This window comes from Vulpes vulpes, chromosome 12 (assembly GCF_048418805.1).
Source record: "Vulpes vulpes isolate BD-2025 chromosome 12, VulVul3, whole genome shotgun sequence".
NCBI classification, from domain to species: domain Eukaryota; kingdom Metazoa; phylum Chordata; class Mammalia; order Carnivora; family Canidae; genus Vulpes; species Vulpes vulpes.
Window position 1 is genome coordinate 149233517 of NC_132791.1, and position 14513 is coordinate 149248029.

At 42.7% G+C, this 14513-nt stretch overlaps 1 protein-coding gene across 1 annotated transcript; it reads left to right on the forward strand.

The window, feature by feature from the left end:
• The first annotated feature begins 2997 nt into the window (after positions 1-2997).
• On the forward strand, positions 2998-3872 carry LOC112926042 (small ribosomal subunit protein eS4, X isoform). Its single transcript, XM_026006913.2, has one exon. It carries the CDS (start codon positions 3023-3025, stop codon positions 3812-3814), a length of 792 nt encoding a protein of 263 aa, XP_025862698.2. The 5' UTR covers positions 2998-3022; the 3' UTR covers positions 3815-3872.
• Positions 3873-14513: the final 10641 nt, after the last annotated feature.

The window sequence follows — 14513 nt, forward strand, 5'->3', positions numbered from 1 at the left end:
AGCCCACGTTCTTAGCTAGAAGACAGCCTTCCCAGACTGGAAACAGGAAACTGAAATCCTGAGTCCACATATATGTGGGAGCTGTATTCTCAGGATGGCAAAATCCAAGCTAATCCAGTAAAATATAAAATTATCTAGAATTAGGGAACCCAAAATAGAACCTGGGCAGAGGCAACCAAATGGAGACCTTCACAAACCAAGTCAAGTAAGGATAAATCTCTTGAGCAGAATTTATAATACAAGTGAGGAAGTCCAATGCCACTTAAGTACAATCTACATACTTAAGTAGAACTCATTCCTAAAGTAAAGCTACTAGAACAATCTAAAAGAAGTTAAAATAAATACACTTAAGATAATTGAATGAAGAAATAGCACCATTAAATGTAAACAGGAAGGAGGGGGCTCTCAGAGCAGCAGGACTGAAGCCAGTAAGGTTTCCAGCCTCCCCTGGTGTCAAAATCTATGCTCTATGACCACCTCTCTGGCACACAAAGGGGACAACAGGCTCTGCTGTGACGCTGTTTTCATTTCTAGCTCTGGCTCCATGAGATGGAAGGAAGGAAGCAGGAAGGAGAGAAAGGCAAAGACCCATGGAAGCCATGAAAAAAGTGTATGATCACATGGGGCGGGCACAAAGTCATTGCCCAAGAAAATTGAGCCCTTTCCAAAACACCACTTATTTCTTTTTTCATGTGGAATATTAAGAAAAATCAGGTTGGTAGTGCAGGTAAGAGTATGGACACTCCATTTTCACTTGATCCCGGGTCTCCAGGATCATGCCCTGGGCTGAAGGCAGGGCTAAACCGCCGAGCCACCCAGGGATCCCAGGACCTTTTTTTTAAGTGCTTGTCTAGAAAACTAATAGCTTATCATTATTAGACTCCACTTAGCTAGCAGGCTTTTGGAACTAATAGACTATTACCTGCCATCTCAGCAGCTTGCCAGGTTGGGCCAAGCCTGAACTCAGACGGCATGGCTGGGTCAGAGTAGGCGACTCTTGATCTTCAGGGTTGAGTTTGAGCCTCATGTGGGGGTAGAGGTTACTCAAAAAAAAAAAAAAAAAAAGGGCTCCAACCAAGTACCCTGCTATCTCTAAGGGACCACCAGTTTTCCAGGTCTCACCAATGTGACCCTCCAATTACTGAGTGCCTGCCTCCAGCCTGGAGCTGAGGAGAGTAAACAGGGCTGTAGGTCTTCAGCATCAGGGACAGCTTCCTGGAGGAGGGGACGCTAGCTGCTAAGTGGAAGGCATTTCCAGGTGATAATGGGGAGAAGGGTCTTGAAGGGTCTTGTGGGAGCAGCCTGTGGGTGAAGGCAGAGGGAAGGAGTACAATACAGAGAATTGCCAGTCCAGACAGGCTGGATGGGGAAGTGTAATGAGATGGGGGAAAGCACTTATGGTCTCTTAAAAATTTCTATTGCCTGGAATTAATTTTTAAACTTGTTTTGGCTGTCTCTTGAGCCCATGCAATTTTTTAAATTAAAATTTCCCTAATGAGACTATAAATTCTTGGATGGCAGAGAGTTTGACGTAGTATCTTTCTTCCCAGCAGAGCCCTATCCGTGTCTGGAGAGATCTACTGCCAGGCAGCCATGCTCAAATCTGGTATCACTGGAAGCATGAACAGAGGATGATGAATGTTGTTGAAGACCCATGAGCTTTCTGCCCCTGGTGTACCCGGGGTCTGCTTGCAACACAAATTCTACTGGTCCTAAGGCCCTGACAGAGGTAAGAGGGGCCCTGGGGCTGGAGTGGGCAGCACCACACCCCCATCGACCTGGATGAGGCAGCAAGATTCTTGCTTTTGAGATTCACCTCCTGCATCCAATTGCTGCTGTGTTAATTTCTTAACAGTTTGCTCGCAGAGTTCATAATTTTCCAGAGTGGATCTGGGGGGAATCCACATGTTCTTGGGAACTACTGAATTTTGTTTTAAATTTGGAGAAGATGAGGGAAAAAGCCAACTAGAAGCATCTTGTAGGGTCTCCTCCTCAGTATCAGAGCTGCTTCTGTCTTGGCACACTGAGAGGTTTCTAAGTTGATGTGAAGAGAGAAATGCCCCGTGAGAATTAGGTCTCTCCCAAAGGCAGGCATAATTCTAGACAGCCTGTTCATAATCATGCTGTGAACCACTATTAAATTCCAGAAGACCAACATTGTGCATATGGCTATTATTAATGTTTTTAATTTCACTAGCTTTGCAGCTTTCTCTGTAATTCACATGCAAGTGTTTCCATTTCTTAGTTGTAGAAGAGCTGTAAGCCCAAGGAGTTTAAATAAGCACAAAGCCTAGCAGAAGTAACTTTATAACAGAAAATTCTGTAACCAAATTTTTTTCTTTAGAAGCCAAGCAAATCTGTGAGGCCTTTGACCTTCAAGGAGGGGGGTGGTACTGCTGCTGGAACCTCAAGCAGCCTATTGGTTCCAAGGCCTGAGTCAGCGCAGACAGCTGGCAGGCTACATGACACATCCATGTCACCTTGACTACACACCCTACTCAGTGGAGTATCTGGCCCACCAACTGGTACATCCTGGAGACCACAGCTTCTAAGACCTTCTTTGTGGCCTGTCCCCAAACAGATGAGGTGGAAGGCCACCAATATTATCTCCATTACAGGCTATTGTTAAGTGTTACAGCTAAAGCCATTTTGGTTATCCCTCCTTCCACAAAATAGGAAGACTTGAAACTTTGCCTCTTTTATTTCCAAGTCCAAATTTTGTTTGGATAACATGTCAGAATTAATAAAAAGACAACTGCTGATCTTATTATTAAGTGGGGATGGGACAGGCCAGCTTTTACCATATGAACTGTTCTCAGAATCTGATTCAGACTTTTAAGGAAATCATTCACCCACTGGAAAAAAAAAAGACTAAAATCATGAAGGCGGGCAAGAAATTTCAGAGAAGTGATACACACTGTCTTTATAGTACCCACGAATGTTCAAAATATAACAGATTTATTCTAAAAGCTCTGGAGTAGATAAAAGTGTTGCTTACTCTCTTTTCGTGCCTATCGCAGCCATGGCTCGTGGTCCCAAGAAGCATCTGAAGCGTGTAGCAGCTCCAAAGCACTGGATGCTGGATAAACTGACCGGAGTGTTTGCCCCTCGCCCATCTACTGGCCCCCATAAGCTGAGAGAATGTCTTCCTCTCATCATTTTCCTAAGGAACAGACTTAAGTATGCCCTAACAGGGGATGAAGTGAAGAAGATCTGTATGCAGCGTTTTATTAAGATTGATGGCAAGGTCCGAACTGATATCACCTACCCTGCTGGTTTTATGGATGTCATCAGCATTGACAAGACTGGGGAGAATTTCCGTCTAATCTATGACACCAAGGGTCGCTTTGCTGTTCATCGGATTACACCTGAGGAGGCCAAGTATAAGTTGTGCAAAGTGAGAAAGATCTTTGTGGGAACAAAAGGAATCCCTCATCTGGTGACTCATGATGCTCGCACCATCCGCTATCCTGATCCCCTCATCAAGGTGAATGACACCATTCAGATTGATTTGGAGACTGGAAAGATTACGGATTTCATCAAGTTTGATACTGGTAATCTGTGTATGGTGACTGGAGGTGCCAACCTGGGAAGAATTGGTGTGATCACCAACCGAGAGAGACACCCTGGTTCTTTTGATGTAGTTCACATGAAAGATGCCAATGGCAACAGCTTTGCCACCCGACTCTCCAACATTTTTGTTATTGGCAAAGGCAACAAACCATGGATTTCTCTTCCCCGTGGAAAGGGTATCCGCCTCACCATTGCTGAGGAAAGAGACAAGAGACTGGCAGCCAAACAGAGCAGTGGGTAAAATGGTCCCTGGGTGACGTGATTGGAAGTCTTTATACTTAATTAAAGATTCTACAGCACGCTAAAAAAAAAAAAAAAAAAAAAAAAAAAAGTGTTGCTTACTTAGTAATCCCTACACCCAATGTGGGGCTCAAACATGGGACCCTGAGATCAAGAGTCACCTGCTATCCTGACTGAGCCAGCCAGGGGCCCCAGAAATGCTGCTTACTTAGATGTTGGTCTACTTAAAGTAGTTCTGATGAATACTGGGGGGGGGGGGGGGGCTGGGGGGGTGGTGTTGGTCATCTAGACTTGCTTAAAACTTCAATTTGTGCCTATATAAGTTACAGTACAGTCTTTCATGTTTCAATTTATTATGGAGTTCTCTTGCTTATTCTCTTTAAACCTTACAATATGCAATAACTATGAAGGATTAATCATCTTGGTACGAAACTAAAAAAAAAAAATTTCACAAGGGTTTCCACTTCTGAATTATACTATTATCTCAAAAGTTTAAACACGGTGATCTACTGCTATTGTCCTAACCGTTCAGTATATCAGCAATTCCCTCCTGTGCTTATTAGGAGGGAGGGTGAATCCTTAAACTTTTTGCTAGAGGGATGCCTGAGTGGCTCAGCAGTTGAGCCCCTGCCTTTGGCCCAGGGGGGGAAGATCCTGGAATTCTGGGATCAGGTCCCAGATCAGGCTCCCTGCATCTCATGAATAAATAAATCTTTAAAAATAAAAATTTCTACTAGAATTGGGGTGTCATCATGACTAAAGTGGCAAACAGCAGATGGAGATAAGCTTCAAGTGATAGTCATTTTTTTTGCTACATCTTAGCTCTGATGATTAAAAAAATCAATTCTGTGTAAAACCAAAATGAATAAGAGAAACAGGGAAGGAAAAGTCATGCAGTTATCTTAAGACTGGAGGGATCTCTGGGTGGCTCAGTTTAGCACCTGCCTTTGGCCCAGGGCCTGATCCTGGAGTCCCGGGAACGAGTTCCGCATCAGGTTCCCTGCATGGAGCCTGCTTCTTCCTCTGCCTGTGTCTCTGCTTCTCTCTCTATGTGTCTCTCATGAATAAATAAATAAAATCTTAAAAAAAAAAAAAAAGACTGGAAACACTGGGGTAAGAAGTCTGCTTACCAGTCAAGGGCTAGGGTTTTGTATTTCCTTTGAAGAACTTAAGCTGATAAAATCTGTGGCTCTGACACATGGATAAGAATACTCCTTTAACCTTGGGGTGGCAGGTGTAACAAATCTGTTGGCTCCTCAAAAAACTTTCCTGAATCTGGAAACCATCAGCTTACACTGAGAAGTCTGGCCTTTGCCTTCACAGTGGAAACCTTAAAAGTAAGGACTGTATGAAGAATCCAGCCCACAGTTGACTCTACTCCAGCAAATGAGAATGCTCCATAGTGCAATACCTTGATGCATTCTGCTGTTTCTGTGTTGAACATTTTTTTAACAGTTCCACATGAAAAAAATTTCAAGGCATAATTGACATGTAATGTAACACTGTGTAGAAGTCCAAGGTGTGTATTGGTGTATATTATCTCTTACAAAGGTAAAAATAATCTTTCTGTATTTGTTTTTTTTTTTATGGTGTCTTCTTCCTGTTTTTACTACCTCCTTCTTTATCCTAATATCTTCTCATTTAATCCCACTCTTTTTTTTTTTTAAAGATTTATTTATTCATGAAAGACACAGAGAGGCAGAGACATGGGCAGAGGGAAAAGCAGGCTCCCCGTGGGGAGCCAGATGTGGGATTCTATCCCACAACCCCAGAAGCAACTCCAGGATCATGTCCTGAGCCAAAAGCAGATGCCCCCAGGCATCCCTCATTTAATCCCATTCTTAAAGCATTTACCACATGGGTGCCTGGGTGGCTCAGTAGGTTGAGCGTCCAACTCTTGGTTTGGCTTAGTTGTGATCTGAAGGCTGTGGAGTTGTGAGGTCGAGCCCCAAGCTGGACTCTGGGCTCAGCACTGAGCCTGCTTGTCCTTGTCCCTTTCTCTCTGTTCCTTTGCTTGCTTGAGTGTACAAGCATGCACTCTCTAGTAAAATCTTAAAAAAAAAAAAAAAAAAATTCACCACCGAGGTCTTTGAGCATAGTTGACCGGGACATTCCCCTAAACACAACCCTTCAAAAGCTCCCAGACTGAAATAAATCAGAATGGTTCACCTCTAACTCTACAGCAAGAGTAGAAATGGAGGTCCATATATCCTACCTGAACATTTATCTTCTTTAAAGATTTTATTTATTAGGGCTCCTCCAAGGCTCAGTTGGTTAAGCATCTGCCTTTGGTTCAGGTCATGATCCCAGGGTCCTGGGATTGAGCTCCAAGTTGGGCTCCCTGCTCCAGCCCTCTGCTCCCCTGCAATACAGGGAGTCTGCTTTTCTCTCTCTCCCTCTGCCCCTCCCACCACTCATAGGTGTGCTCTCTGTTAAATAAATAAAAATCTTTAAAAAAAAATTTTTTTAAAGAGATTTTACTTATTTATTCATAAGAGACACAGAGTAGGGAGCCCGATGCAGGATGCAGGACCCTGGGATCACAACTTGAGCCAAAGGCAGACACTTAACCTCTGAGCCACTCAGGCGTCCCTCTTAAAAATGTTTTTAAAAATATTTTACTTGGGACACCTGGGTGGCTCTATGGTTAAGCCTCTGCCTTTGGCCCAGGGTGTGATCCTGGAGTTCTGGGATCAAGTCCCACATCGGGCTCCCTGCATGGAGCCTGCTTCTCCCTCTTCCTGAGTCTCTGCCTCTCTCTCTCTCTTATGAATAAAAAATTAAATCTTAAAAAAATATATATTTTTACTTCTTTGAGAGAAAGCATGCAGGTGTTGGGGTGAGGGGCAGCAGACTCCCTGCTGAACAGGGAGCCCATTGTGGGACTCTACCCCAGGATGCTTAAATCATAACCTGAGCTGAAAGCAGATGCTTAATCGACTGGGCCACCCAGTTGCCCCCATCTAAACATCTAAAAATGACAAAACCTAGTGGCTCCTGGGTGGCTCAGTCTGTTAAGCAACTCTAGGCTCTTGGTTTTGGCTCCAGCCCTGAGTCAGGCTCTGTGCTCAGCAGAGTCTGTTTGCCCCTCCTCCTCTGCTCTTTCCCCCTGCTTTCTCTAAAATAATGAAAACCTTAAAAGTATTTTTAAAAGCTTTTACAAAACCTAGCAAACTGCTACAAATATACCTTCCTGAGGCCACCGAATGCCACATTCCAGTTTGGAATTCTCAGGCCCCTGAGTTCCATACCAGAACATGGAGACAGGAGAATTATCTCTGGCTCACTATCAAACTCCTCTTCCAGCTCTCTGCTCATTCTTGAGTACGGAGGTTTCTTGTAATACACAAGTGGACACCCAGATTCATCCACACCTCTCCCCAAGAAAGCATACTCAGTCTTTTCCACCTTTAGGGCCCAAGGATATGCCTAGCAGCTGTCCATCTTTGGGAAATTAGGTCGGCAAGAGGTGTTGCAAAGCCCTAGTACTGGGCCTTCCAGCTATTTAGCCAAGAAATTCTGAGTTGGGGGTGGGGTGGGGGCAGACTCCTCCCTCTTGGAGGCCATTTGTGGACTGGGGTTGGGGGAGGGTCCAAGAGGTGAGGGTTTTGGAGAGAAGCACTGCACAGAAGTTAGGATTATTAGGGAGAGTTTAAGGCCAATGGTGGCCTCAAAGTTTGCTTGAAAGCACACTAGGTCCTCTCTATACTTCTTCCTTAGAGAACTATTATTTTCTCTCGCGCTGCTCTAAACACAAACTAGAAGAAACAAAAGAGCAAGGAGACACAAATACAACCCTAAAATGGAGTAGAAACTGAGGGTAAAAGTAAAGAGTAACTTTACTGCATTAAGAATTAAAAAAGAGGGATCCCTGGGTGGCGCAGTGGTTTGGCGCCTGCCTTTGGCCCGGGGCGCGATCCTGGAGACCCGGGATCGAGTCCCATATCGGGCTCCCGGTGCATGGAGCCTGCTTCTCCCTCCGCCTGTGTCTCTGCCTCTCTCTCTCTCTCTGTGACTATCATAAATAAATAAAAAAAAAAAAAAAAAAAAAAAAGAATTAAAAAAGAGAAAATGCCTGGGTGGCTCAGTGGTTGAGCATCTGCCTTCAGCCCAGGGTGTGGTCCTGGGGTCCCAAGATCAAGAAAGGGTAAGAAAGGCATACAAACTGGAAATAAAAAAGTGAAATTAGGGATGCCTGGTGGCTCAGCAGATGAGCATCTGCCTTTGGCTCAGGACGAGATCTGAGTCCCAGGATCGAGTCCCATGTCAGGCTCCCTGCATGGAGCCTGCTTCTCCCTCTGCCTGTGTCTCTGCCTCTCTCTCGCTGTGTCTCTCCTGAATAAATAAATGAAATCTTAAAAAAAAAAAAAAAAGAAACACTAAAGAAGAAAAAAGTACAAAGAAAATGAAAAAATAAAAAGGTACAAAGAAATGAAAAAAGACTAAGAAAAAGGTACATCTTGGTAAAAGAAATGAAACAAAATTTTTAATTAAATATTAAAAATTCCAAAGGAGACAGGATGGATATTCAATATAAATTGGTTTTAGACAAAGCCTAAAACCAATGCAAGAAGTTAAAACAGAAAACTTAGAGATAAAAGACTGAGTGGGTAGAAAGAGAGAACATCCACTTAAAGATGTAATCTTAAAAGCACAAGCTACAAGCAGATAAAGAAGTACAGAGCATCAGCGTAACCCCCAGTGACCTAACACAACCAGGTTTGTAATCTCACTAGAAGACAACTTTGAAAGTTCCAAGGCACTCCTTTTCTCCTACTGAAATGTGTTTTCAGTTACATTCTTTGTCAGCAGCCAGGTGAGAAGCTGGCCCTTTCAGCTGAGACAGCCGAAACTTCAAACACCATTTTTGAAAGCAAGATGGGTAGTATTTAGCAAAAGGCATAAAATATAAAATGACCATGCTTTTTGATCCATTCTTTCCAGTCCTGCTAGACTGTCCTCTGACAGGAGTCCTATAAGGCTAAACAAAGGAAATATTCTTAACCTTAAAATTACCCAATTTTATGTTTGTGTAGACAACAAACACAAAACCAAGACATCCACAGGCAGAAGATTTAACAAATTATGGTATATTTATCTGAGGAATCATGCAGCAATTAAAATGATGGTTACAAGGCCCTTTAATGAAAAGATATCATTTTTGAAGGCAGAAAATAAAATTTACTGTGCTCTAAAATTGTACAAGGCATACAAATCATTTTTAAAAAAATCAATGTTCTAATAGCTGTGATGTTTCGGTGATGTTTTGGGTAATTTCCCCTTCTCTTTCACAAGATGCAAGCACAGAACCCCAAGGCCTCTAAACTGCCACCTTCTGATTCTGCTTCCCAGTCACTGTCCTAAGGCTTAGGAACCTTTGTCATCCTTGTCTGGCTTGGAGGCTGTGCTGTGCAACGTAGACCTCTAAGGCAATAAACACCAAATAATGCACTTTCAGCAGCTTGAATTAATTCTTCAGAGGGGAGTGGGATATCTGCACTGATCAGACCCAAAAAATTGACTGAAGTAAAATACCACATTCCTCAACCTTGTGCAAATTTACCAAGATAACAAAACAGCTCTTCTAGTGGATTCCAAAACTGGTGTGGCTGATATATTGGTATTTGACTTCTCCCATATCTGGCTCCATGCCTAATGTGGAGCCCAATTCAGCATTTGAATTCACAACCTGAGATCAAGAGCAGGGCTGAGATCAAGAGTTGGACGCTTAGCCAATGGAGCCACCCAGGCGCCCCTTTCATATTATATGTCCTCTGATAAACCTTCCAAGGCTCCTCAATCCCCTTTCTACAGGTTCCCAGAGAACACAGTATTTCCCCTTTCATAGAACTCCCAATTCCTTCTTTAATGTCTGGCTTTCCCAGTAAGACTATAAACTCTACAGTCAGAGAAGGTCTCTCTCAGCATAAAGGTGTTTGAACCCTTGGTATTGAGTTGCCATCTTCCCTTGCAGTAAGAGGACATCCAGATCTCTAACAGCCTGGCATTATGTTATCTATCTGGGGGAAGATTACCACATACTCCCAGAGGAAAACTAATAACTACAAAGTCAAAAATGTGGATTTTTAGGAGATCTCTAGGCTTGAGCCATAGGACATCAATGGAAAGTCTCAGCAGGAGTCAAGTCTTCTCAGCACTGGGTTTTTCTAGGCTTATCTACCTGGAAGCCCTACTTCCTATCTTTGCCCATCTACTTCTAAGGATACTTCAGGGCTTACTATGGGTATCCCCTTCTTTAAGTCTCAAACGTTTGACTTTCCAGACTGCAGATTTTCAGGGAGAAATTAAGTGTCTGACAATGGCTGGAAACCATTCAAGGTTTGTTGCAAAGAATTTACTGATTCACTGATACCTTCTAACGCTCCTCATATGCTGACTGTGAAGACAAGGACACCACGTGGGTAGGGATTTAGTCCCTAGAGTGCTCTTATTTCTTTAAAAATCTGGAGGCAATTAGGAACATAAATAGTATAGTCATTATGTAACACAATATCAAAATCTCCTGAGAAAATTAAAAATTATCATATGATCCACCAATTCCACCTCTGGGTATTTACCAAAATTCAAAGCAGAATCTTAAGTGCTATTTACACACTCAGATTCATTACGGCATTATTCACAACAGCCATGAGGTACAAACAACCCAAATATCCTCTGACAGATGGATAAAGAAAATGTAGTCTATTCATGCAATGGAATGTCATGCAGCCTTTTAAAAAGGAGATCCTGTCACATGTTACAACGTGGATGAACTTCAAGGATGACTAAGTCAAATAAGCCAGTCACAAAAGGACAAACGTGGAAGAGATCACTCAGGAGAGATCTAAAGTAGTCAAAATCATAAACACAAAGTAGAAAGGTGATTGCTGGGGGAAGAGGGGGAATTAATGTGTAGTTATGGTTTTGCAAGATAGAAGTTCTAAAGATGTTGCATGACAATCTGAATATACTTAATACTCAACTGTACACTTAAGAATGCCAAATTTAATGTTCTGTGATTGTAACCACAATTAAAAATAAATTAAACCGAGATCCCTGGGTGGCTCAGCGGTTTAGCACCTGCCTTCAGACAAGGTCGTGATCCTGGAGTCCCGGGATCGAGTCCTACATTGGGCTCCCTGCATGGAGCCTGCTTCTCCCTCTGCCTGTGTCTCTGCCTCTCTCTCTCTGTCTCTCATCAATAAATAAATGAAAATCTTTTTTAAAAAATTAATTAACTAAACCCAAAAGGCAATATGCTAAAATTCCAGTAACATCAGTTTGATATTGATGACCACTTGAAATTTCTCATCATTCTCCTTGCCATTTCCATAAACTTGCACAAGTCATATGTATGGTTTTTCATTTCCCCATTTACAAAATGGGGGCTAATTTCAGAGTATTTTAGTGATGAGAAAGGAGAGGATGTGTCCAAGAAAAGCACCCTGGTGGGTGTCTCCTGCACAGAAGTTCAGATGCCACCACTCTCCCCCTTTCCTGTCCTCACCAGCCTTCCAACACACTGGCTGACTCCCACAAAGACAGGCCCAATTAATGTAGATTAGTTCCACAAATCATAAGCATACAATGGCATTTAAAGTCATGTTTTGTTATTCCACAAGTCCAATAAACAAAATGGATGAGAAATAGATTTTTCATATATGTGTGTGTGACCTTTTTAAATTAAATCAATAGCCTCTAGGTCATAAACATATCACTGAGTTTCCACATACTTCACCCCACACCAAAACTGATTTACCAAAATGGCCCAAGCCTGGGGAGATGGGTTGGGGCTGGGCTGTGGGCAACTTGGATGTGGCAGTGGCAGTGGCAGGCCTCCCCCCAAGACAGCATACAAGAGATCAGTTATTTCCTATACATAGTATAAAGTTTTCTAAGTTTTGCCTAATGGCAAAAAAATTTCAAAACTGGAGCTCAAGACTCCTCTGCAGTTGCTATGCCACTATTCTAGGGACTCAGTCAATCACTTTTGTAGTAGCCTGAAATCTCCTTAACACTCATACTACTACTTTGAAATATTTTATTCCTTTCTTTCTTGGAAAAAAAGTGGACATTGTAAATTTCAGAAAAACAATCAATGGAACAGCAAAGAAAACTGGCCTACTATTTGGGAATAAATAGAACTGCATTCCTGACATAATCCTTTTTTTTTTTAAGATTTTATTTATTTATTCATGATAGAGAGAGAGAGAGAGAGAGAGAGAGGCAGACTCAGGCAGAGGGAGAAGCAGGCTCCATACAGGGAGCCCAATGTGGGACTCGATCCCGGGACTCCAGGATCACGCCCTGGGCCAAAGGCAGGCGCCAAACCACTGAGCCACCCAGGGATCCCCTCCTGACCTAATCCTATACGAAAATGGACTTGGGGTGGATTAGAGAATGAGATGTAAAAGCTTAAAATGTAAAGCCACACGCACTGCTGATGAGAGTATGGAGCAACTAGAAACATCATACCTTGCTGGTGGGAATGCAAAATGGTTTAGCTACTTTGGAAAATAGTCTGGTACATATACGTTTACCATACATCCCAGCAATCCCATTAGTCATATCTAAGTGAAACGAAAACTTCCATTCACACACAAAAAGCATACATACAGAAATGCTTATAACAACAGTTGTCAAAAATTGCTCTTCAACTTGGAAATGGATCAACAAACTGATACATCCATAAGAAGGTCTAAATGAATACCTTTGGCTTGTTCTCCCCTGGGTGAACACTTTTCACAAACTAGGACTCTAAACTGTCAGTTAAGGATAAACTTACATTAGTATCCAACAGGTACTCTTACCAAGGTTCCTAAGGGAGCAAGAATAAAGATCTTCCTGGGTAACATTCCTTATATCCGGGATTGGGGTAGGGGTGGGGATAGATGGAACAGCTTGAGTGTCCACTAGACAAAGTGATAAAATAGGAATGCATACTATAAAATTCATTAGAAACAAGTTATATGTACATAATAGATTTTCTAAAGTATTAATAGTAATAGATAAGGGATCCCTGGGTGGCGCAGCGGTTTGGCGCCTGCCTTTGGCCCAGGGCGCGATCCTGGAGACCCGGGATCGGGTCCCACGTCGGGCTCCCGGTGCATGGAGCCTGCTTCTCCCTCTGCCTGTGTCTCTGCCTCTCTCTCTCTCTCTCTCTCTCTGACTATCATAAATAAATAATAATAAAAAAAAAACATTAAAAATAGTAATAGATAAGATCCAAAGCATAATTCCACTCACATAAATTAGAAACACACTCACAAGAGGACATTTTAGAAAAATATCCAAAGACTCACATGACTCATATTAATGGAAGGATATTAGGGGAGAATATAAGAATGAAGGCAAGATGAATAGGAATATATCAGATTTTGGGGCACCTGGGTGGCTCGGCAGTGGAGTGTCTGCCTTTGGCTCAGGTCGTGATCCTGGGGTCCAGGGATCGAGTCCCACATCGGGCTCCCTCCTGACTCGCTCTGTATGTCTCTCACGAATAAATAAATAAAAATCTTTTAAAAAATATATCAGATTTTATAAAGTTGATGTAGTAGGGACTGAAGGATATTACCATCTACTTTTGGGCTAGAAATTCTTACACCCCCCCCCCACACACACACACCGTGGGCAAAAGCAGCTTCAACACTATCCAAGTAAATCTCACAAGAAAAGGGGTTTTAACTTTCCAAGACTATGTCAATTTAAGCATCCATGTTGAAGGGTATTACGAAAAGTACAGGCTTGTCAATCTGGTCACTAGAAGTGTACTGGTAACAGCGGAATTGTTGCTTGACCTGTTATCATTTACAGAAACAGGTTATTAGTAGTCTAGAAGAATGCAAAGCTTGGCCATTCTAACAGAGTTCATGAGCACTGTATTGTTTCCTGGGGCTGCTATAACAAAGTATGACAAATAGGTGGCTTGAAACAAAAACACAATCCTGGAGACTAAAAGATGGAAATCAAGGTAGTGATAGGATCATGCTTCCTCCAAAGAAATCTAGAGAAGAATCCTTCCTTGTGATTTAACTCAATTATGCAAGATGTTATCACTGGGGGAAGGGTAAAAGGTATAGGAGACTGTGCTAATTTCTCAACACCTTGTATCATTTCACAAGAGCAAAAAGTACTTTTTTTTAAGATTTTATTTATTTATTCAGGAGACAGAGAGAGGCAGAGACACAACACAGGCAGAGGGAGAAAGAGGATCCATGCAGGGAGCCTGACATAGGTCTCAATCCTAGGTCTCAAGGATCACACCCTGGGCTGAAGGTCGAGCTAAACCACTGAGCCACCTGGGCTGCCCATTACAAAGTAAAGAAAAATTGGGGGGAGAAAAGCCTGTAAGCCAGACACAGCAATGAAATGCATTAGAGTAGAAAGATAATGGAATACCTCTGATTAAACGTCTTGTTTTTTGGCCCACTCATTCCCAACTCAACAGAAAATGGCCTCCTGTGGTGGCACTCTAAAAATCAACTGGGGGCAGGGGAGCGGGGGGGCGCAGCCTAGGTGGCTCAGGGGTTTAGCACCTGCCTTCAGCCCAGGGCGTGATCCTGGAGACCCGGGATCGAGTCCCATATGGGGCTCCCTGCATGGAGCCTGCTTCTCCCTCTGCCTGTGTCTCTGCCTCTCTCTGTGTCTCTCATGAATAAACAAATAAAAATCTTTTAAAAAATAAAAATAAAAATAAAATC